This window comes from Chrysoperla carnea, chromosome 5 (genome assembly GCF_905475395.1).
Source record: "Chrysoperla carnea chromosome 5, inChrCarn1.1, whole genome shotgun sequence".
Lineage (NCBI taxonomy): Eukaryota > Metazoa > Arthropoda > Insecta > Neuroptera > Chrysopidae > Chrysoperla > Chrysoperla carnea.
This window is the reverse complement of record NC_058341.1, coordinates 43,858,431-43,879,886: the sequence shown is the minus strand read 5'-3', so window position 1 is coordinate 43,879,886 and position 21,456 is coordinate 43,858,431. Positions and strand designations below refer to the sequence as shown.

The 21,456-nt window shown below is 28.9% G+C and overlaps 5 protein-coding genes across 5 annotated transcripts; 3 read left to right on the top strand and 2 right to left on the bottom strand.

Moving 5' to 3' along the window:
• The first annotated feature begins 652 nt into the window (after positions 1-652).
• On the top strand, positions 653-1,117 carry LOC123301803 (cytochrome b-c1 complex subunit 9). Its single transcript, XM_044884705.1, has 2 exons — positions 653-870; positions 993-1,117. The coding sequence occupies exons 1-2, from the start codon at positions 736-738 to the stop codon at positions 1,026-1,028; spliced, it is 171 nt and encodes a 56-aa protein (XP_044740640.1). The 5' UTR covers positions 653-735; the 3' UTR covers positions 1,029-1,117.
• On the bottom strand, positions 1,100-1,778 carry LOC123301800 (39S ribosomal protein L18, mitochondrial). Its single transcript, XM_044884701.1, has 2 exons — positions 1,549-1,778; positions 1,100-1,486 (listed from the first exon to the last, which is right to left on the bottom strand). Exons 1-2 carry the CDS (start codon positions 1,740-1,742, stop codon positions 1,138-1,140), a joined length of 543 nt encoding a protein of 180 aa, XP_044740636.1. The 5' UTR covers positions 1,743-1,778; the 3' UTR covers positions 1,100-1,137.
• A 924-nt stretch (positions 1,779-2,702) lies between these two features.
• Positions 2,703-6,315, top strand: LOC123301796 (N-acetylglucosaminyl-phosphatidylinositol de-N-acetylase). The gene is made up of 4 exons (XM_044884694.1): positions 2,703-3,186; positions 3,293-3,583; positions 4,392-4,485; positions 5,709-6,315. Exons 1-4 carry the CDS (start codon positions 2,868-2,870, stop codon positions 5,884-5,886), a joined length of 882 nt encoding a protein of 293 aa, XP_044740629.1. The 5' UTR covers positions 2,703-2,867; the 3' UTR covers positions 5,887-6,315.
• Positions 6,316-9,631: 3,316 nt separating this feature from the next.
• On the bottom strand, positions 9,632-13,601 carry LOC123301794 (carnosine N-methyltransferase). The gene is made up of 4 exons (XM_044884693.1): positions 13,431-13,601; positions 11,423-11,649; positions 10,538-11,226; positions 9,632-9,841 (listed from the first exon to the last, which is right to left on the bottom strand). The coding sequence occupies exons 1-4, from the start codon at positions 13,514-13,516 to the stop codon at positions 9,743-9,745; spliced, it is 1,101 nt and encodes a 366-aa protein (XP_044740628.1). The 5' UTR covers positions 13,517-13,601; the 3' UTR covers positions 9,632-9,742.
• Positions 13,602-14,574: 973 nt separating this feature from the next.
• LOC123301191 lies at positions 14,575-19,504 on the top strand. Its single transcript, XM_044883926.1, has 5 exons — positions 14,575-14,667; positions 15,999-16,230; positions 17,403-17,689; positions 19,081-19,141; positions 19,464-19,504. The coding sequence occupies exons 1-5, from the start codon at positions 14,575-14,577 to the stop codon at positions 19,502-19,504; spliced, it is 714 nt and encodes a 237-aa protein (XP_044739861.1).
• Positions 19,505-21,456: the final 1,952 nt, after the last annotated feature.

Sequence of the window (21,456 nt, the reverse complement as noted above, 5' to 3'; positions counted from 1 at the left end):
AAGGTACGAGCAACCTGAAGGACAGGCCAAAACCCACCTCGAGCTGTAGCGCCTATTGGATTGGATTGGATTGGTGTAACTGGTAAAACTTTCTTAGCTGGCATCGTTTCATAACTATAGCTGAACCGCAACATGGGAAATATAGAAATTAAATTCATAGGAATACAATTTTAAATCGTGTTTAACATGATACCATACATTTAGGAACAATTAATAATAAATTCACATGAGAAGTGGCTTGATCGACGAGTGATTAGCAACTTAATTGTAGAAAATCGTAATTATCATTATTGATGTGAAATCTATGGTTTTATTGTATTTTTGTACAGTTTGGTAGATACAAAATTGTGTCTCTCGCCGTCCACTGCACATGTATTCATTTCATCCGTCCAAAACCAAATTTTTATTTCTTTAGTATTAAAATCGGTCCTCTACAAAATCACTAAGTTCTCTATTACGTTTTTATCGACAATTTACTTGATGAAAAAACTAAAAAGTCTTTTACTAAATTGGTAAATTATTTTTAATATCTTTGAAACATTGGTTAAATTATTTATAAACAGTGAAACCATAGTCAATAGAAAATTCATGATTCATTTGTTACCACCTTAATTTAACAAAATGAGAATCGTTGCCACTACAAGAACTTAAATATCCCTATCACTTAGATATTGACTTTTCTAGAGCTTTCTTAGTTTCTTATAAAGATTATAAGAAAAATAATTTAGAACGAAAATGGCAAATAAAATTTATCAATTACTTTTCAAACGAACTTCTACATATGCCCTATCAATTGCAGTAGGTGCATTTATTTTTGAACGTACCTTCGATACAACCTGCGAAGCATTTTTTGACAATGTCAATAAAGGGGTTAGTAATATTTTTGAATTATGTAATAAACGAATATCATTTTATATTCTTAATTCGAAATTTGTGTTAGCATTAGGTACATTTCTAATAATGTATATTAAAATCTTTTTTATTTTTTTCAGAAATTATGGAAACATATTAAACACCAATACGAATAAATGTCTTAATTTAGCAATAGTAGGAAAATAGAAAATTGTACAGAAGTTATGTGAATTATTTTATTTATAATAATAAAGTTATAAAACAAAAAAACAAGTTATTAATGTATTAATATTCATATTCCCAAGGCTTTTCAGGACGATCTTTATCCCAAGGTCTGTGTGGCTTAAATTGAACAGGCTCACTTAATTTTAATCCTTCATTACTCAAAGTATTTAAAAACGCTTCGACTTTTCCTCCCTCTTTTCCTTCCAAATCACACCGAACTTCTGTTACACCGAAATATAAACATCTCTGAGCTAATACTCGTGCCAAATTAATATACGCTGATGTATCTGTCGTTTTGAATAATTGTTTTTTTATTGCCCATTCTTTGGTACTAGCTGTTATTACTGGCCCATCTGTATGATGTAAAATACTTGCGGTTATGTGCCGTCCTGATGCCTCCAAATGTAACCTTAAGTTAAAAAAAATAAGTTTGAGTTTTCTAATAGTTTATGGAAAGTATAATAACCTTACTTATTCCAATATGAACGACCTGGTTTTTCTAAGTGATAGCCATCTGGTTTGTGTGCGATGCGTAATTTTTCTAAATTTCGTGGATTACGGTTCACAAAATTCGAATCAATTTTATCATTATTTACAGTATTTGAACAATAATATCTTAGGTAAGACGAATTTTGAATTCGTTTTAAATAGTTTATCACGGACATTTTTTCTAAAAATCTATTTCTTTCTCTAAGGTTGGTTCATACCACCATCTTCTTGTTTAGTTTTTAAACGTATGCGAGGGAGGTATTTCCAGCATGGTCTTTGCAGTTCCTATGCTTAAGATATGGTAAAAAATTTTCTCGACAGAATTTAACGAGAAATTACCATTAAAAAAATAGGCTAAATCTATCGACAAATCCATTCATGCTAGAAATACCTTAACACTAGCAGAGAGCTCTTGCTGGAAGGGAATAGATATTCAATAGTTATTTACGATACTAGTGGGATAATAGCATTATTAACGTACACCTGCGAAATTTGCACAACGAGTCCGTAGCACGAGTTGGACCATCGCAGAAGTATGTTAATAATGCGTTATCACACGTATATTATACAAAACAGTTTGGTAGAGACAAAACTGTCTCTCGCCGTCCACTACACATGTATTCATTTTATCCGTCCAAATCCAAATTTTTATTTCTTTAGTATTAAAATCGGTCCTCTACAAATCTACGCTTCTAAAATGTGAAAATAAACGATAATTATTTCTACTTTTTAAACGCTAAGGTTGACGCAAAAGCTACGCAAACATTTTTACTTTAGATTTTTGTTGAATTCACAATCACAACGTACTCGGCGGGCAATGAACGACAAGCAAACTTGGAACGTCCACTGAATTGTATGAGATTATAATTAATGCTTAAAAAATTAAGGTTCAATTATTATTTCACTGTGTTGAGTGGACAATCAGTTATTCGCCTGTAGTATGAATTCATATTATGCTGAATTAGTACGTAATAGGAGACGAGCGGCATACGATTAGTAACAGAGATGTATGAAGTAATAATTATTAATTGAAAATCGTTTGTCGTTCATGGCCTGCGTCCGCTCCGTTTTACTACCTTTACATATGATCCAACCTTTATAATCATAACCCAACAAATTTTTTGACATATGTCATTTTGAAGATAATTTTTAGGTTATACACAAAAATTTTTGCTATAAAAATAAATTATCTAATCCATTTTATAAGATAAGAATAATGAAGTAATAAAACGTGTAGGTGAATAAAAGGAAATTGTGCTATGTGGATCGTAGAGTCAACTTGACATTAGTTTGTTCATGCCATGAACGAATCACTAGCTATTGGAAATTGGACATTATTAAGTACAACATATTTGGATAGTTGTATTCAATATATTATTGATTATCTTAAAGACGCCGTGGAGCATTTAATATTATTTTTTATAGCGTATATAACGCTATGTATTGCCCTATATTTAAGTGCCGTGCATTGGAAACACATTGGTGGTTGCAATTTAGCACCAAAACGAGTTTTATTCGTAGTCGCACACCCAGATGATGAATGTATGTTTTTTGGACCAACAATTATCAAACATACATCGCGTCATGATTGTCAAGTTTATTTGTTATGCTTATCAAAAGGTTTAATTTTATTAAATTTATTATTCCGCTAGAAGAAGTTGATTTAACTCTCTTTTAATTAATTGACCATATTTATAAATTAATAACATTTGATTTTCTTTTAAAGGTAATTCAGATGGTTTAGGTTCCATAAGGACAAAAGAATTATGGAAATCTGGTGCCAAATTACAGATACCTGATGAAAATATAATTTTAATAAATAATACACTTTTACAAGATAATCCAAAAGTGTCGTGGCGTGAAGATGTGATAGCACGTATCATATTAACACATATAGAAGAATTACGTATTGATACATTAATCACATTCGATAGACATGGTGTCAGTCGACATAAGAATCATTGTAGTATATTTTATGCGGTTGCATTTTTATGTCTTGATTCAAAGATACCATCGTGTAAGATTTATTTATTTATTTTTTACATATTAGCAAGCTTGAAGTCGGACGAAAAACGATTATGCTCCGTGGCTAGTGTTTTCTCGGGCCGCTTTTTCTTATTTTGCTCGATTTCACCGAGTAATCATCAAACAAAAAATGGAGTACTCTTGGAACATTATTGTTTCTGAAATAAAACAATATTGTTATTTCTAAATAAAAAATTTGCCTATTAAAATATTCTTTAAGAGGAGAATCTCACAGAGGCGTTAAATTTGAATTCGACTTTTAAGGTCTTTTGAAAATCAACTCTTGCTCATAAAATGTTTCCAAGTAAACTTGTTTGTTATTTTTTAAATAAAGAATTACTAACTTTGCGAAGAGTATGCGACAGGTCAAACTGTATAACAACAGCTAGATGGTGGATCTCTTGACAAGACACTGTCGATTGAACTACCACCTGAGAGAGACCCCGGCGGAGAAGCTGTAGGTTTTCTGAGTGGAATCTGGCCTAGACAGAATTCTAAAGATTCATCTTCTTAAAATAATATCTCCGAAAACGTCCTGCCTGCGGTTGACAGGCTATTCTTAAGGAGGGCACAGAAGACCCATGGTCTAGGTGCTAGGGACCCAGTTTTATTATTATTATTAAACGACCTTGCAAGTTAAGGCTTCTGTGAGAATATCCCATTCGATTAGAACAACTTTTACTATTTCATTAACTTTTTACAAAAGCCATTTGTTAAAGAATTAGTAACCTGGAATATTCAGTTAAGGAAGGTTCAATTTTTATCCAAATTGAAAGTGTATTTTTCATTTTTTCTTACAGATTGCACTGTTTATACATTAGAATCCACAAATATTTTAAGAAAATATTGGTTACTTTTGGATATTCCTCTTAGCTACCTCTTATCGTCATATAGGTGAGTATGTCAAAAGTTAAGATTAGGTTGTTATAGGCAGATATTCTTTCCTGCAGTAAATATTACGTGGTCCTCCTCTCGGATTATATCTTTATACAGATGGGTCAAGGGGATCTGATGCGGGAGTTTATAGACCTAGAGTGAAGGAATCGATTTCTCTTGGACAATATGCGACAGTTTTTCAATCAGAAATTTTCGCTATGCTGAGAGGTGCACAGATATGTAACTCGAAAGGTTATAGGGGGCACATATCAGCATCTACTAAGATAGGCCAGCCGCCCTTCGTGTCCTTGAGTCGTCAAGATTCCAATCTAGGATAGTCTATGAATGCTTCGAAGAGCTAAATCGCCTGGCACTGAATAACTCAGTCACGCTGATCTGGGTACCGGGCCACCCTGGCGTTAAAGGGAATAAATCTCATAGCAAGTCATCCTCATAGTAAGATGTTTCGTAATTTACCGAATCAAGGACTGGCTATGATAAAGCCCATCTTGATTACTGGGATTTTGTGCAGGCCATGCGACAGGCCAAACTGTGTATAACCACAGCTAGGCCATTCGACGGTAACTGCCTGAAAATTTTTAAAGTCCAGCTGAGAAGGGTGGTAGGATTCTTGACAGGGCACTATCGATTGAACTATCACTTGCATAACATGGGGATCTCTGATGATTCAACTTGTAAGGCCTGTATAAAGGACCATGAAACCTCCATACATTTTATTTGCACCTGCAGAAATCTGCGAGTTGTCAGATTCAGAATGTTCGGTTTGAAATCTTGGATTCATCAATCCTGAGAGAGATCCCGACGGAAAACCTGTGAGCTTTTCCGTAGCCCTACAAGGGTTTAGTTATGTTGTCTGGCCCTGCTGGGAAAAAGTAACTCAATCAAAGAACATACAAAGGCCTTACTTAGCTATGTAAACCAAAAAAACTTTCCACCTAATTTTGTCATTGGTTTTTATGATCATTTATTTGAATCAAATTGTTGAAAAGTTTCGATTACTTGTTCTGAGTGAAAAATTTAATCGTAGAATTCTAACAGAACTCGAAAAAATAAGACGAAAATCATTAATAAAATTTGTAGTCTCCCTTAGTTTTCAAAGTTTTTTGATAAATACTTCTTCAAGTCGTAATCGACGCCAATAATTAAGTAGCCAAGCGTCGTAAAATAAATAAGTAAAAGATTTTCAACATATATGTTTTTTTAATTGTTAATATTTTTAGATATATTTTAAATTGGAAGGAACGATGTCAAATAATCGATGCAATGCGTCAACATAAATCACAATTAGTATGGTTTCGAAGATTATATTTATTAGTCAGTCGATATACAATGATCAATACATTGAATCAAATGAACACAATTGATTTAGAATTGGATTTAGAAATTGATCCAGATTAAATCTAGAAGTCATGCGGATTTTTATGTTTTTGTTGTTGTGAAACACAACAATTCTGTAATTATATGTTTGTTAATTTTACTGTAAATTATTTATAAAAAATTATTTATTAAATAATTGTATACACGTTCACTTCTTTTCAACGAAATATTTGTCACCAGTTCCAGGCTTTTTTCATAAGTGATTTTTAACTGGATTCTTCGGATGTGGTTTCGTTATGGCTAACAGAGAAAATTTTTATTTGAGAAATTTTTTGAAACGAAGTATTTTTAGTAATTCTTTGTTAGTAATCACTGGTGAAAAAGGGCCTTGAACGTACATATATATTTTTTTGTGGCCATAATTTTATCCTTATATTTATAGTTCTATTTTTGCCCTGAATTTTATAAAGTGACTGTAATTATCGCAATTTGAAATAATAATTTTATTGAAGATATCAAGAATGTTGATTATGTAAATTTTAAACATTGATTAAATTTGGAAATCTGAAACTAAAATTTTTTTAAACAAAAGTAATTATTTCCGCCTCTCATAAAGTTAATGTTGCTTTGACGATGAATCTTTAAAAGATATTTTTTTCTCAATTTTTCATGCTGAAATTAATTACGTAATATGAATTTACTGATCGAAACATAATAATTGAATGTTATAAAACGAGTTCTGAGAGAGATGTAAGTTTGCAAAATTTGCAGGAATCTGATCTGTTTACCTGAGACTTACGTAATTAATTTAATATATTTTCAATATTTATGAATTAATCCATGAGCTGAGTATAAATATTCTATGAAAGCAAAATGTATAGAAAGCTTTGCGCGAATAATACTACCTCTGACCTAACAAGATACTTTAAAGTTGACAAAGATAAAGCCATCATGAAAAAATTATAAAATTGAAGCAGTCATGAAAATACAAGCAATTATTTAGAGGCAATTATAAAAAGTGTCCATCGAAAAGAAGCGAAAACAAGTTCACTTCAAACACATTTTGCTACCCTAGCGCTATTTTGGTGAGTTTTTGAATTATAATTTGCTAGTTACCGCCGAACACTTTCAATTTGTCCCTCATAAGAGACGAAAATGAAATATGAAAAACAATTTATTTTTGAAGAAGCTTCATATTTCCGAATTAATATTAGATCTGACGCCTCTCTATAGCATTTTCTTCTTTAAAGGCAGTTAAAAGCTTCATTTTAACATAAATCTCATTCTAAAAATTAGTGAATATTAAAATTTTCATCATAATTTTAAAAGTACATTTTTTAGATCAGAGGTATTATTTATTACTAACACAAGGTTATGTATCTCATTCATGAGTTGTTTTTAAAAGACTTTACTCTTGGAATAAGTGTTAGTGCAAATATTTTTTTAAAAACATATCATCTCTTAACTGATCTATTAAGATATTAAACCAAAATTTTTACGTAGTTTTTTTTTTTTTTTTTTTTTTTTTAATTAAAACTAAAGTAAAATTTAACTAAATTAAAGCGAAAATTCTAATAATAAATGTTTTTAAAATGTTTATAAATATAAATAAAAAGTGTTATATGTACAAAAAAAGGTCCAATTTTTGATTTTTATTAATTTTATTATTTGAATCTTTTGTCATAGTACAAATGGAGGAAACAAAAAAACTATTATAAAAATCTTGCAAGATTTTTTTTCGTTTGGATTTAAATATTATTTTAAGATCACTTTTAAAATTATTCATATTTATAGTTATTTACTATCACATATTATACAATCGAAACGATAATACACACCCGGATCCAGTAGGAATTAAATACAAATTTTGAAAAACAAGCATTTATTAATATTTTAGATTGTGACTTTACTGATCCAAATAAATCAGAGAGAGGTTTTAATTAAACCTGAAAATTTAAACCTGATTCAATACCTATATAAGATATGTGCCACTAACATTTTTCGTTTGAAGCATTTTCCTAGATTAAATTTATTTTTCAAAAAGAAATAAATAGAAATACCCTACATATCAAAATTGCCACTATAAAATACAAGATAGCTGATGTAAGATATTAAGCGCTTTTGTCTAGTGAGTCCACATTAATCCGAAATTCAAAGTTAAGTCAATTCTGGAAATCTACAAATCGATTTTTTTCAACTTTTACATACATATCGCATGACCTGACGATCCCAAGTAATTCCTAAAATTCGATGCGAATCGCTGTGGGAACATCAAGACTTGTTTTATTTACATTCCTCTATTATATTTGAAATAACTATAAATATGAATATAAATTAATAATAATATTTAAAAATGCCAATTGGATGAGTACAAAAATATTATTCATATGCTAAATTTTAAATACAAGTATATTTAAAAATTTTAATATTTATTTATTTATCGATTAATAATAGATATTCAAATGGATAAAAGTCATATTCACAATAATATTATGCAATTTTAGAAGTAGAAATTTTTTTGCTTTAAATTAAAATCATTTTCTTTTATATTTATACAGAATGGCGCAAAATGAATTATATGTTTTTTTTTTATACAGGATATTTGTTTATTCGATACAAATATGTAAGCAAGTTATACTATGGCTTATTCGCAAAATATTTTATAAAAAAAATTCGGGAATCGATAAGGTATAATGTACCAATCAGCGCATTTTTTAACTTTTCCACTCTTTTTTCTTTTGTAGCTAATAGATACCGTGTTAATTACTCCTTTAAAATAAAATCACACGTCTCAAATCATTAAGGTGGAAAATGTATGCCATTAAGATATTTCTAACGACATGAGAAAGAACGCGATATTTTAGAACGAGAAAAAATATAGTTCTATAAATAGTAATTGTAAAGTTGTTATTAAATCTGTCAACGGTGCAACGAATATTATCGTATTTTTTACATCCGTGTAAGAATATATCAAGCATCTCATGTTCACAATACACAGATTAAATTAAACAACGTTCCCGCTTGTACAATTTTCTTTAGATTAGATTAAATATTCGTAACAAAATAATCTTTGTTTATTGTTTTTTCGTAAAATAAACGATCAATTACATCCTATTTAAGCTCAAAGCATCTCTAATTTGTTTATTTACATATTGCTATCCTTTGCAATTTATAACAGCTAAGACAGACGGTCAATGTTCCTAAAAAATTTCTTACAGCTGAGCTTTAGGTCGTTAGAAATACCTTAAATCACACGAGTTACAATAATTTGTTTGCATGTTACACAGACTGTCAACGGTCCTAAATTATTTTTTTTTACAGCTTTGCTTTTTACCTTTAGTAATACCTTAAATCACACGAGTTACAATATTTTTTTTTGCATGTTACTTTGTGCAAGGAAATAAAAACTTTTCAAAAAATGTTCCCAAAAAATTGTAAACTTGAGGAAATTTTTAAGAATTGATGAATTCTATCGTTTAGTATTTTAGTAATTTAATGTTAATCGCTTACACAAATTTTCTTAACTATGAATTTAAATTTAAACCATAACTTTCATTTTGCGTCACTTTGTACTCTGTCAAAACAAACGAAAATAAAGAATTTAAAAAAATTATTCATAATGAATTTTTCATTAATTATCGAATATACAAAAAGCAAATATTTTTCAAAAAAAAAAAGATATGTTAACAAAAAAGTACACAAAGCTCAAAATTTTTAAAGAACTCTGCTTACAAATATTAGAAATTTTATAATATAAAAATAATTGACTAGGTTTTTTAAAGTTTTATGTAATTTTCTTTTTCCGAATTGTGTTTACTTTTGCAAAAAAGAATAAAATTGAAAATCAAGCAATGCAAATTATTTATAAAATCTAAGATTTCTATTAAATTGTAAGAGAGTCTATTATTTGGTATGGTTCTAAATTTTGTATATAAAACTATAGTTTACGGCAAACGAAAAATACACTATCGTACTCATATTGTAGCATGGATGCAGGATTTTGACAATACCTACTTTTCACACGAGTGTCACATTTCTGTAAAATACAAAAAAAAAAATATTAAAAGAAATTTTTTACAGTTTAGATATAAAGTTTGGAAATGGCTAGGTATCTTAAAAATTCTAAGGACACATTTGCGGTAGGTATCATCTTTAAACGTTTGTAAAAAACCGTTAAATTAATATTATATGTGTTTGCATTATGGAATGTCTGGATTAAATCACAAAATCTTTGCGCCACATGTATGTCAGTGTATTACCCGAACCCGGTCATTATGAGGGAGTCTTCATAAAGTTTTTAAATTTAATAGTTTGACACATACATTTCTTAAGATATTTGACCGTTTCCAGACTTCATTTATGCTAAGAAGAATATGATAAAAATATGTAAAACACTGTACAAAGATGCATTAAAATGAAACTATAAACAAAATTTTCTCCAAGGAGAAATTTCGATCTAATCCTTTTATCTACAAAATTTTATCGATAACTTTGGAATGAACAAACATATCAAAATTTTTCTGAATCTCTAAGAGGGTAGAATTTGACGCCCTTGGCCAATGAATGTCAAATTGGAGAAATATAACAAAACTATTTTAACATGTATTTCAAATGAGCGCCCTGAAGCCCACGATTTGTTTACGATTAAAACGATCACATTAAATTTTCGAAAATATCGCACGAATCTGCTTGTCTTTTATTATTATTACATCGATAACGAAATTTGACTCACCTCCATAATAAATCCTACACAAGAAATAGCTTTCTTCACAGCTTCAAAACTAGGTTCAATACTTGGTTGAGATTGTGCACCAGAATAATGATACAATAAAGGTCCTAAATTAATCCAATAACCACCATGTTTTAAAATTTTATAAATTGTTTCAATAAACGCTACAATATTATGAGCACAATCAATAAAAAAACATGTAGCAACACAATCCCATACTTGTTCTTCTTTATAAACTTCTAAAAAATCACCAGCGGCCATTGAAAATCCAGACGATTTACCCGATATCGAATTTGGTGAAATATCAGGGAATGTAACAGCAGCCGTTTGATGTTTAACACTTAAATTATTTACATGTTGTTGGACCCATGGATATATTGTAAAACTATTTAACTCTGTACATCGATTTAAAACAAAAAATGATACTATTAACATGAATAAATTGTATTCATTGCCTTGGCAAACGAAACCACGTGATGCTATTTCGTATGTAAGTCGACCTAAACCTGAACCAGGTACAAGAATTTTTATTTGTGATGGATCTATCGCATTATTTAAGAATTTTCTTTCAATTTCTTCTATTATCGGTTGATAACATTGTGATCGTTCCACTGCGCCCATTGAACTCCAATCACGTGCTAATTGTTTTAACGTTGCTTGTACTTTATCAACACCTTCAGCGAGAACTTCACCTAAGTAATTAGAATAAAAAATAAATTATAATAATTATCTGTAATATTTAATTGTGGTACATTATTTTAGTATTTAGGAGGGGCAAAGAGAAATCATTCAAATTAAAATACTATTCGACAGAAGATGCACTTTTAGTTTTTCTTAATTTTAGGGCTCTAGAAAGAATTTTGTTTGTAATTTTGAAGCATATCTTACCTACAGTACCATACGAAGCAGATGAAATATTCGCATCGACAGCTCTTACATTTTCAAACATACTTGGTGCTTCTTTTGTCATAATATCAATAATGGAAGAATTGTGTTCGATACAACGTTTAATAATTTGCAGATCACTTCGATAAGATTGTAACCATTCTTGATGATATTCTGGTAACTGATTTAAATATTGTTCAGATCTATAAACTCTTTCTAAAGATTCTAATCTGTAACAAAAAAATTATAATTTATAAAAAATGAATGTGGAACGAAAAATTGGATCTATTTGGATAGTTGTGTAAATATAACAACACACTGAGTGGCAAAAAAAGCTACAAACGAATCCATTTCTGTTTATCAAAACATCAATTAGTTTAGTCACTTTAGAAATGTTTATACGACTTTCAAATGGGCCTGGAAAGACGGATATAATGTTTTTCCTAGCGAATTAGCTCTGTTCATAAATTCCATGAGAGAGTCGCAATCCATTGTCGAGTTATATCTAGTGGCAGGCAAGGCAAACAAATAATAGGTGGGTTCAATGTCTTACAGATTTAGTCAGGTTGGGATGCTTGCCAGTCACTGCAGACTCAAAAATAATCTATCATTTATGGGTATAATGAACAATGCAAAAAGCAAAAAATGGGATATCTAACCTTTGACTCAACAACTAAACGGGATCTCTCCTCAATATTAAATAATTTTAGCAAATTCGACAATGACTATAATGCTAAAGGAAACAAAACCGAGCCATGATAGGGAGTAGAAGGTCTTGAATGTGTGGGTTCATTAGTGATCGATAAAAGATCTGAAAAGCTCGAGAGTACTATCTTCGGCTTTCCTTCTTCTACTGCTATCTAGAAGGTCAATGAGGAGGGGTTAGATAAAATAATTCTCCCCTCTGAATCACTTAAACTTTTCTAGACTAATTAGTCCCTTTATCATGTTAGGAAACGTTTAAACAAAAATTATCATTATCATGGTTGATTTCGCATCCCAGATTAACAAAAACCATTTCAAATCGTTTCATCATTTTTAATAATTATAAATCGTCAGCGATACTAGAAATTCATAGATATAGAACGATTTAAATTTTTTAATTCTTTTAAAGTGGTAATGTATAGTTTTTCACTGAACTATATGAAACGATTAAAATGAATTATTTTCAAAACATCTCGAAAACAGACGACCGATTTAACTTTGAACTTTAAGAGTTTTGAATTGTTTTAAATCGTTTTTCTTAAGCTGGGATAGGTAATTCGTGTTAAATTTGGCTTTTATAAAATTCTGCCCGAACACAATTGACACAGAAAAATTATTTTGTTAAAGATACTCGAATTATATAACAGAAATTTCAAGGGTGACTACCCCAGAGCAGATCGTAACGAGTCCTCACAGAAACTTCAATTGCTCCTACTCTAACATTTTTTTTCATGGAAGGAAAATGTTTAATTCAAAGCATATTGTTTCAGAGGGAGGGATGTATTTTCATTTATTGTTTTACGATAATGCAAAAATTTTAGGGAAATTTTCTACATTAAAAATATATATTATTATCATTGTTGAATAATCATTAATTGAAGTTCACGTGGGTAAAGCGATAACATTTAAGTAATTTTATGTCATATCTAATAATTCAAGTAATAATTACACTTTGAATAATTTGAAATGACTTGGTAACTAGAACAAAGGTGTTTACTTATTATTATTTACATTAACTGGATAGTTATTGGTTTGCTTTATTTACAAAGAAAAAAATAATTTCAATAAAATATTTAAAATAAAAATAAAAAAGATATTGCATCATAAATATTTCTAAAGTTTCTATGCAAATAATTAACGGTAAAATTGTATTTTTTTTTTCTTTTGCAAACCTCTTATTGTCAAGAAAAATACATTGTTATTTCCAAGAAAAAAATTTGAAAATTTTAATTAACGATAAATTTGAAATATAGCGTTCTTAATAATATATTTAAAAAATTTATTTATAACACTTAACCAAACCTACTTATAATTTTGAAAAGTTCTCAACACAGAATTAAAATGTATCCATTCTTGTTGCTCAACATCATCTCCAGAACCATTTGTAGCCATTTTTATTTTTGTTTTAATAAGTTTTTAGTTATCTTATCACATAACAAAAGAAATAAACATCTTTGGTATTGAGAATTTTATTTGCCAAAAGATGAACTCAAAATACAAATTTTCTTTTATTTTTAATACTAATTTATTTTACTGTATGAGACATCTAACGTATACTTTTGTAACTTAAGAAGGCGCAATAATTATTTTTAAATTTTATTTTAAAGTAAATAAATTTAAAGGATAGTTTTGGATAAAATATCCACACATTGAAAATATAAATTTATTCAATTCATTTTTAGAAAAATAATTTATTGCAATTGATGAATTATTATGATTGTAATTTGTAAATAAATTACGAGGTGTCAACTTACACGACAACAAAGAATTAAAGTATTGTGTAATTTACACGCCAGTAAAGCAAAAGGATGGAAAATATCTCCAGAAGAAACCCACTCGTTTTTCTAGCCTACTCCAAAATTTTCTTTTTGTAGTTCGGAAACTACCCGTTAACAAATTTTGTGACCTTGAAAGCCTTTGATCAGAACGATCCGAAGAACATTATCCTAGTCGTATAGGTACTCCTATAGAAGAGTTTTTGATCAGAACAACATTCTGAAAAACATTTTGGGGGCAGTTGGAAAAAGTTGTATAAAAAGCCATTTTCCATTTACTAAAATTATAATATATTCGTAGCGTTGATCACTCTTAGCTCAAAAACTACTCGATACAAATTTTTGTGGCCGCGGTGCAGTTAGAGCTTTGGCAAAGAATATTTTAGAGAGGATTAGAAAAACTTTCACAGAAAGCCATTTTCCTATCTAATCTTGCGGGGTCCTAATCACCTTCACATATCCGTGAAATTTATTAGTAGCGTTAATATCCAGAAACCTTGGCGTGTAAATAGCAATGGCTCATACAATAGCAGTACGCATGAACGATACCAAAAGAAATCCATCAAAAACAAATGTCAAATAAGCGAAGGTTAGCGTACACATTACACACGTGTGATTTGAAAATTCGGCCGCTAAATAATAAAAATAAGAATATTAGTACCTAATAATTAAAAAATGGAGTTAATAACAACCGTATCACGGGAAAATGTTTTCAGTGTCCGTTCTATATTAGAAATGTTAGATGAAAATCAAGTATATGGAAATCATGTAAGTTTTTTTTTGGAGTTAACCAAATTTTTATATATGGTTTAGCTATAATAACTCAAATATTTAAAAAACAAAAAGGAATCTTAAGGAGTTCTCCCATAACTTATGATTACATCAAGGGTCTCAAACTTGAGTGTTTAACAAGATATAAGCTGGTATATGAATCTAAAACTGATATATCGGAGTAAGATAAGTAATTATACTCTGGATTAGCAAGAACGGATATCTATGCGAGTCTTGGCAAACCTAAATATACCTCGATATTCCAAGCTGAGTGTATAATTCTTTCGGAAACCAGGTCCACATAATATAAACCTCATATTATGTGGACTCAAAATTTTTTGGAATATCTATAATATTCTAATACCAACAAGTCCGGATTCACAGGAATCGATGAAATTTAGCTGAAATGGGTGGATGAACTCCACTAAATGTCTATAGGATGTATTGCGGTACCGAAAAGTACAATAATATTTAAAATAAATTGATGAGTGGTATACGAGTCCAACCGTTCTTGAAAAAATATTCTGGACCAAGTACTTCTGGACTTTTATAATAACTTCTCATTGAAATTGGAGTTTGCAACTAGGAAAAAACTCACTTGAGGAAACTTTCTTTTCTGCTTACTGAGAATTGAAGCATATGCACTAAATGAATCTCACTGGAAAGGAGCTCTACAGTTTTTCTACGAGATTGTGCATATTGGTTTTAAGAAGAAAAATCGATATGCACAATCAGTGAGAATGTAAAAGCCTCTCTCACACGACACTATCACTTGGGATAAACTAATTCCCACTGAAATCAAATCAATGAAGCGTTGCAAATAGTTTTCCTAAAAATTATCAAAACTATAGGATTATTGGAGCAATATTCGAATTCAACTTAACCAATCAAAAAGAACTCTCTCGTAGAATATTCAAATCATTTAAAATAAATCCAAATATCATATTATATTCCTTGAAGAATCTATCACAACCCGAAAAGCTAGATGGACCACAATCATGACATGTGCGAGTTTACCACACATTGCCGGTCTGTCAACATGCCCACTGAATAATCTATAATTCAGCTATATTTTAGCCAGCAATAGCGATATACAGCTGCAGTCGATACGCACAACCTTGATTGTATTAATGTTATACAGTAACAGCATAATCTGAACTGTATACACTTAAATATATTTTATAATATGCAAAATTCAGCTTCGAGAAATATCTCGGTAAATCGCACTTCGTGTGATCGGTCCTCCAACTGACTCACGAGCATTGGTGGATAAATCACACAATGTGTAAATATAAATCATCGAATAAATATAATTTATTTTATTCCAGACAAATGCCTCATTAATTGAAATAATAAAATTGATAAATGATAAACTCAGTGCTTGTAAAACACGCCAAGAAGGTTTATTACATTTAAGTAAATTATTAGAACAAAGTAATCTTACAAGTATAATTGATTTGTTGCAAGATAATTTCAATTTATGGTTTTATCATTGTAAGAAAGAATGTGAAATTAGTGCTACTAATGGTGGAAATTCGACTATGTGCTGGATGTTAATGAGTAAGTATGAACTGTTTCTTTTTAAATATAAGAATGAAATTTTTCAATATCTTTATTAGTTTTCGAGATATTAACCACTGAAAACAAATATTTGTTAAATATTTTCTAAATGTACTATGAACTTTTATGGGAATTTTTTTAGTGATTCTTAATCTGAATAAATTGCTCTGGGATATCGCCCTTCGTATACAATTTTAAGTTATATCTCAGAAGCTAGTTTTTTAATCGTCAAATGGACCTGATTTTTTATTTTTTCGTACAAAATTACTGTAGAATGATTTGCATTCTAATTGGGTATTTAAAAAAATCCTAAATTTAGAAATTGTCTTAATGAGTTGAAAATATCCAGAAATTAATACATAACAATTGTTTGTTTCAATTTGATGAAAATAGTAGTATATTGGGTAATTCCGACTTAAAAATATAGAAATCGAGTTTATTTAAGGGTGGAACAAGGATTTTCAAAAAATCTTTTTTTTTGCATTTTCATTTTCAAAGTATAATTTCTTGACAATTTCAAGAAAATTCGACGAATACTTTATGAGTTATTCAACAACGAACGGCGTGCTTTCTGACGCTCGAGAGTAGGTAGCTGGTGGCTATACATAACATACCCTGTACGTAAATCGAGTGTAAAACTTAAAACTAAAACACGTTTTTCTCAAAACTATGTTCTTAAGGTCGGTGATCGCTGTCATTAAAAAACCGCTCGGTGGATTTGAATGAAATTACATACAACTTTTTAAAAAATATTCCTGTTTAATAGTACAAATTTTTATCGCCAGTTGGCGGAATTTATCTTATTTGAATATTTTTATTGGCCTTAAAAATGGTAAGTACTAGTATTGCCATCTGGTAGTCGAAATTGTAACTACTGAATTAGGGGTCTTCTTCTCATTATAATTAGTACGAATTATTATCGCCGGGTGGCGGTTCATTTTTGAAGTCGAAATTTTCAACGTATCTTTAGATTTCATGGTTAGCATTAACACCAATTTAGAGAAAAGTATGTGTGCAAAAAAAAATAGAGATCCTGCTGGTCTAGTAACGTGTTCTTTGAGTATTTAAGTGTTAAGGGTATAAAAGTTTTAACTAACCACCATTATGATTTGTACATAAAAACGTATGTTAACTCCTAGACTATTGTACTTATATTATAATTTTTATTCTAGAAAAATTAATATTAATGAGTAAAGAATCAATCGACATAAAAAAATATATACAAACCCAAGAATTAAATAATTTATTGAATATCATATTAAACAATGATTACTCAAATACCAAAATTAACAACAAAATACAAATGATTCATTGTTTAGAAATCTTGTTATCGATATATAATGGATCATTACAATCGTATAAAGCAACTATTGAACAATTTTTAGTTGATAATTTTATTGATTGTGAATCAGAACCAATAACGTTACTAGTTGGTCGATGCTTTCATATATTACAATTGGTAAGAAACAAAATTATATGTATATTATAGTCAAGATTCATTTAAAAAGTGTCTGGTTAAGGTGTTTGTCTCGCTACAATATTGTAAAAATGTTTTGAACTATATGCACGGTAAGATTATACATGCTTATTGTGAAATAAAGTGTTATTTTTAACTTTATTGTACCACTCAACTATTTCTCATGAAATATATAGTGTACGAAGTGTTGTTTAAAATTATGTAAATATAGTTATCTTTCTTCACGACCAATACTATATCTATAATCATTTCTATTTAGAATTTAATGATACTATGCCCATAGCGAGACAACAACCATAAAAGCTTTTTACTGCAATATTGATTACACTAATAGGAAACATTAAGTAATTACGCTTGAAATAAAATGAAAAGAAAACAGTTGGAACACATAATATTTATTTTTGCGCCAACTTGTATATTAATTTTTCGAGAAAATTAATAGTAGGGTTCCTTACTATTATTTCCGCTTACTTTTTTAATTTGACATATGTTCGAAACTATAAAAATAAATTTTATCGAAAACGCACTTTTTACGCGTACATAAACTTTGACCTTGGATTTAAAGTTAAATTAAAAACCTACCCTGATTCATAAGTGGTAAGAAATAGAAGAACACTTTTTCTTATGTATGTTTATCTGTTCTTATATAACTTCTAAACTACTTATCATAATTCAACAAATGAGGTATTGCTGGAAGCCTCTTGATCGTCTGCTGGTTATAGGCTTTATGACGTCACATTAAATAGAATACAGCGCCCTTTAGAGGACATAAAGTTTAATAATATTAATTTAATAACATAAACATTTTAATTTAATAATACTCTGTTGAGTCTCAAATGAAAGGGCTTAATTAGCATATTCAAAATTATATCACAAAATAATTTAAATAAAATAAAGTTCAAAAACTAAAGCCCTGAAGACTACAAAATCACGCTCTAAAAAGTATGAAACAAGAAAATTTATCATCTGAAATTGTTATTATAAGTAAAATCATCATTACAGCCGGGGTACCGTTCTATGGAAAACTTTTTAATCTTAGAGATCTTCCGACTGTAATGACGATTTTAATTATAATAACAATTTCAGATGATAATATTTTTTTGCCATACTTTTTAATGTGATTTTGTAGTCGCCGGGGTTTTAGTTTTTGAACTTTATTTTTTATAAATTAAAAATTGTCTCTTATTATAAACGTAATTTTTTTTTGTTAAAACATTTTTTTCGAATATCACATAGTTTAGGCAGAAAATGAATGTAACGTTGTTTTATATTTTTGTATTTTAATATAATTTATTTTTCAAGCTTCAAACATATGTCAAGCTATAAACCGACACTCTGCATTTAAATAAAGTTTATTTTGTAAATTTAAACAGGTAAATGAACAAAGTTGCTCGAATAAAGTACAATTATGGAGTAAACAACAAAATAAATTATGTAAAACAATACATTATTTATATAATATATTATTTGAATATTATTCAATAAATAATGAATATAATGTTGAAATGAGCAGTGCTGATTCTATTTTATCGAAGTTAGATACAAAATTAAATAAAACATTAACAAGTAAAGATTTACCATTAATACAACAAATTAATTGTGTAGTCATATATTTTTGTAACTGTATCAGCTACTTACAAAATATGATCATGTAAGTATTTATACTGTTTCTTCTTGAGAACATTGGAAAACAAAAGGCCCATTGCGAAATGTATGGAGAAATTATCCACCAATGCCCGTCTTATTTTTCTTACAGATAAATTATATAGGAAACCACATTTGGTGGAAACGAATTAAACTCGGGTAAATCGATAGTTTATATGAAGGTGATAGGATGTCTCATTTTAAAAACAAAGACTATCGCACAATTCCATGAGTTTTTGATGTGGAATCATCATTTTTTAGAAAATAAAATAAAGAAAAGAGTTAATTTTTATTCCCCTGCCCTTTTTAATTTTTCATTTGGGGCGGTGATGAAGCCAACAAAGCAGAAATCAATAACTAACCAGACTTTGTTTTATATATTAAGATAAAGATGACAAATATTCCGGAACTTGGTGTATAATTTCTGAGCGGATTCATTTGTTGGCGAGAATAGAATAAGAGATATCTGATACATAATAATTAATTAAAATTTTCATTTTTAGGACACCATTTCCAGTTATCAAATCAATAAATATTGACATGATACTTCGTATAATTACACGTGGTTTTTCATTAAATATTTACACTGATGTTAATGATACGTATGATTTAAATTTATTAAAGTTATTTGTGCCAAAATTACATACAAAATTGTATCATTTATTAACTGATCTAATTTCGTGGTAAGTATTGAGGAGGAGGAAATTTGGATTAATGAAATCCTAAACTCAAGTTTATGATATCAGACAATCTTTATAAGAATTAATTAAATTATTTTTTATTTTTAGTTTAAATACAAACTTGCTGTCGTACTCATCACAAATATACAGTTTTATATTACAAGGATTTCAACGTACAAGTTTCTTGACTAATGATGAAAATAAATTATTAAAAATATCCCTCTATAAATGTCTAAATGAATGGTTTATTAATACAAAAAGTACATCAAATTATCAAATATATGTTAAAGATATTATTAATTCATTTATATTAAAGGATATTAATATAACATTACATCAAAATACAATTACATTAAAGAATAATGCAAAGAAATTTAAAAAACAGAATACCAATGATAATATTACTGTTTTGTCAAAACAAAAGTAAGTATGAGAAATGTTTTAAAATATTAAAGGTGGAATTAGATAAATCTAGGGAATTGTAACTCTTTAAGGGCGTCAGTGGCTTTGATTGCACAGATGTATAGTTTCACTTCGGGTATTTACTAAATCCAGTACTCTATTGAGATGTTACGAAGCGCCAAATGGCAGCGTTAAGTGGTTTTTAACAATCAGAAGACACTAGATTGCCGTTGATAGCCGTCTATAAAGCGACAAAGCATATTCTCGCAATCAATTAAAATTGGTTAAAAAACGAAGAAGCTATAAGCAATCAAAGGTTTCCCATCTCCTTTGTTTAATTAGGAATTTTAAAAATTCATACCTTGCATACTAGTAAAAAATTTAAAAAACCAACTTCACTATTCTGATAAAAGTTTAAATAATTATTAACTGGTAAAAGTTTCAAGTATACTTATCGATATTATTTTTGAGAAATATCGATTTATACGTCCTGTTTAGTTCCAGAGTAAATCTTGATTTTAATTCGATAACAGTATTTTTTTTCTTAAATTTAAACTTTTATATTATCCTAATTTTTTTATTTTTCTATTAACAAGTCTCATAAACCTACGTCCTAAAACTGTATATTCTAAACTTTAGTCACTAGGCGCCTTTCGAAGGCAATTTGACCCTAGTACCAAATAACTTTGGTAAACTTGTCTTGTAATTTGACGTAATTTTATCTCAATATTATGATATATTTTTATAAAAATTAATTTTTTTTAGTGATTTATTGAATGTTACATACAAAATGAATGATGTAAATGTATGGGCTTTAAAAACATTACAAAATATTCTTAAGTTTGATTTGAATAATGTACTTAAAAATTTTGAACAATATGAGGTAAGTTACATCGATAAAAAATACAAAACAATTAATTTATTTAAGGTAGTACTCTATTGGTAATAGACTTTGCATTCAGAATTTAATGAAACTTGGCATAGTTGTCCATTATTATATCATAATTAAACAGTTAAATAAAC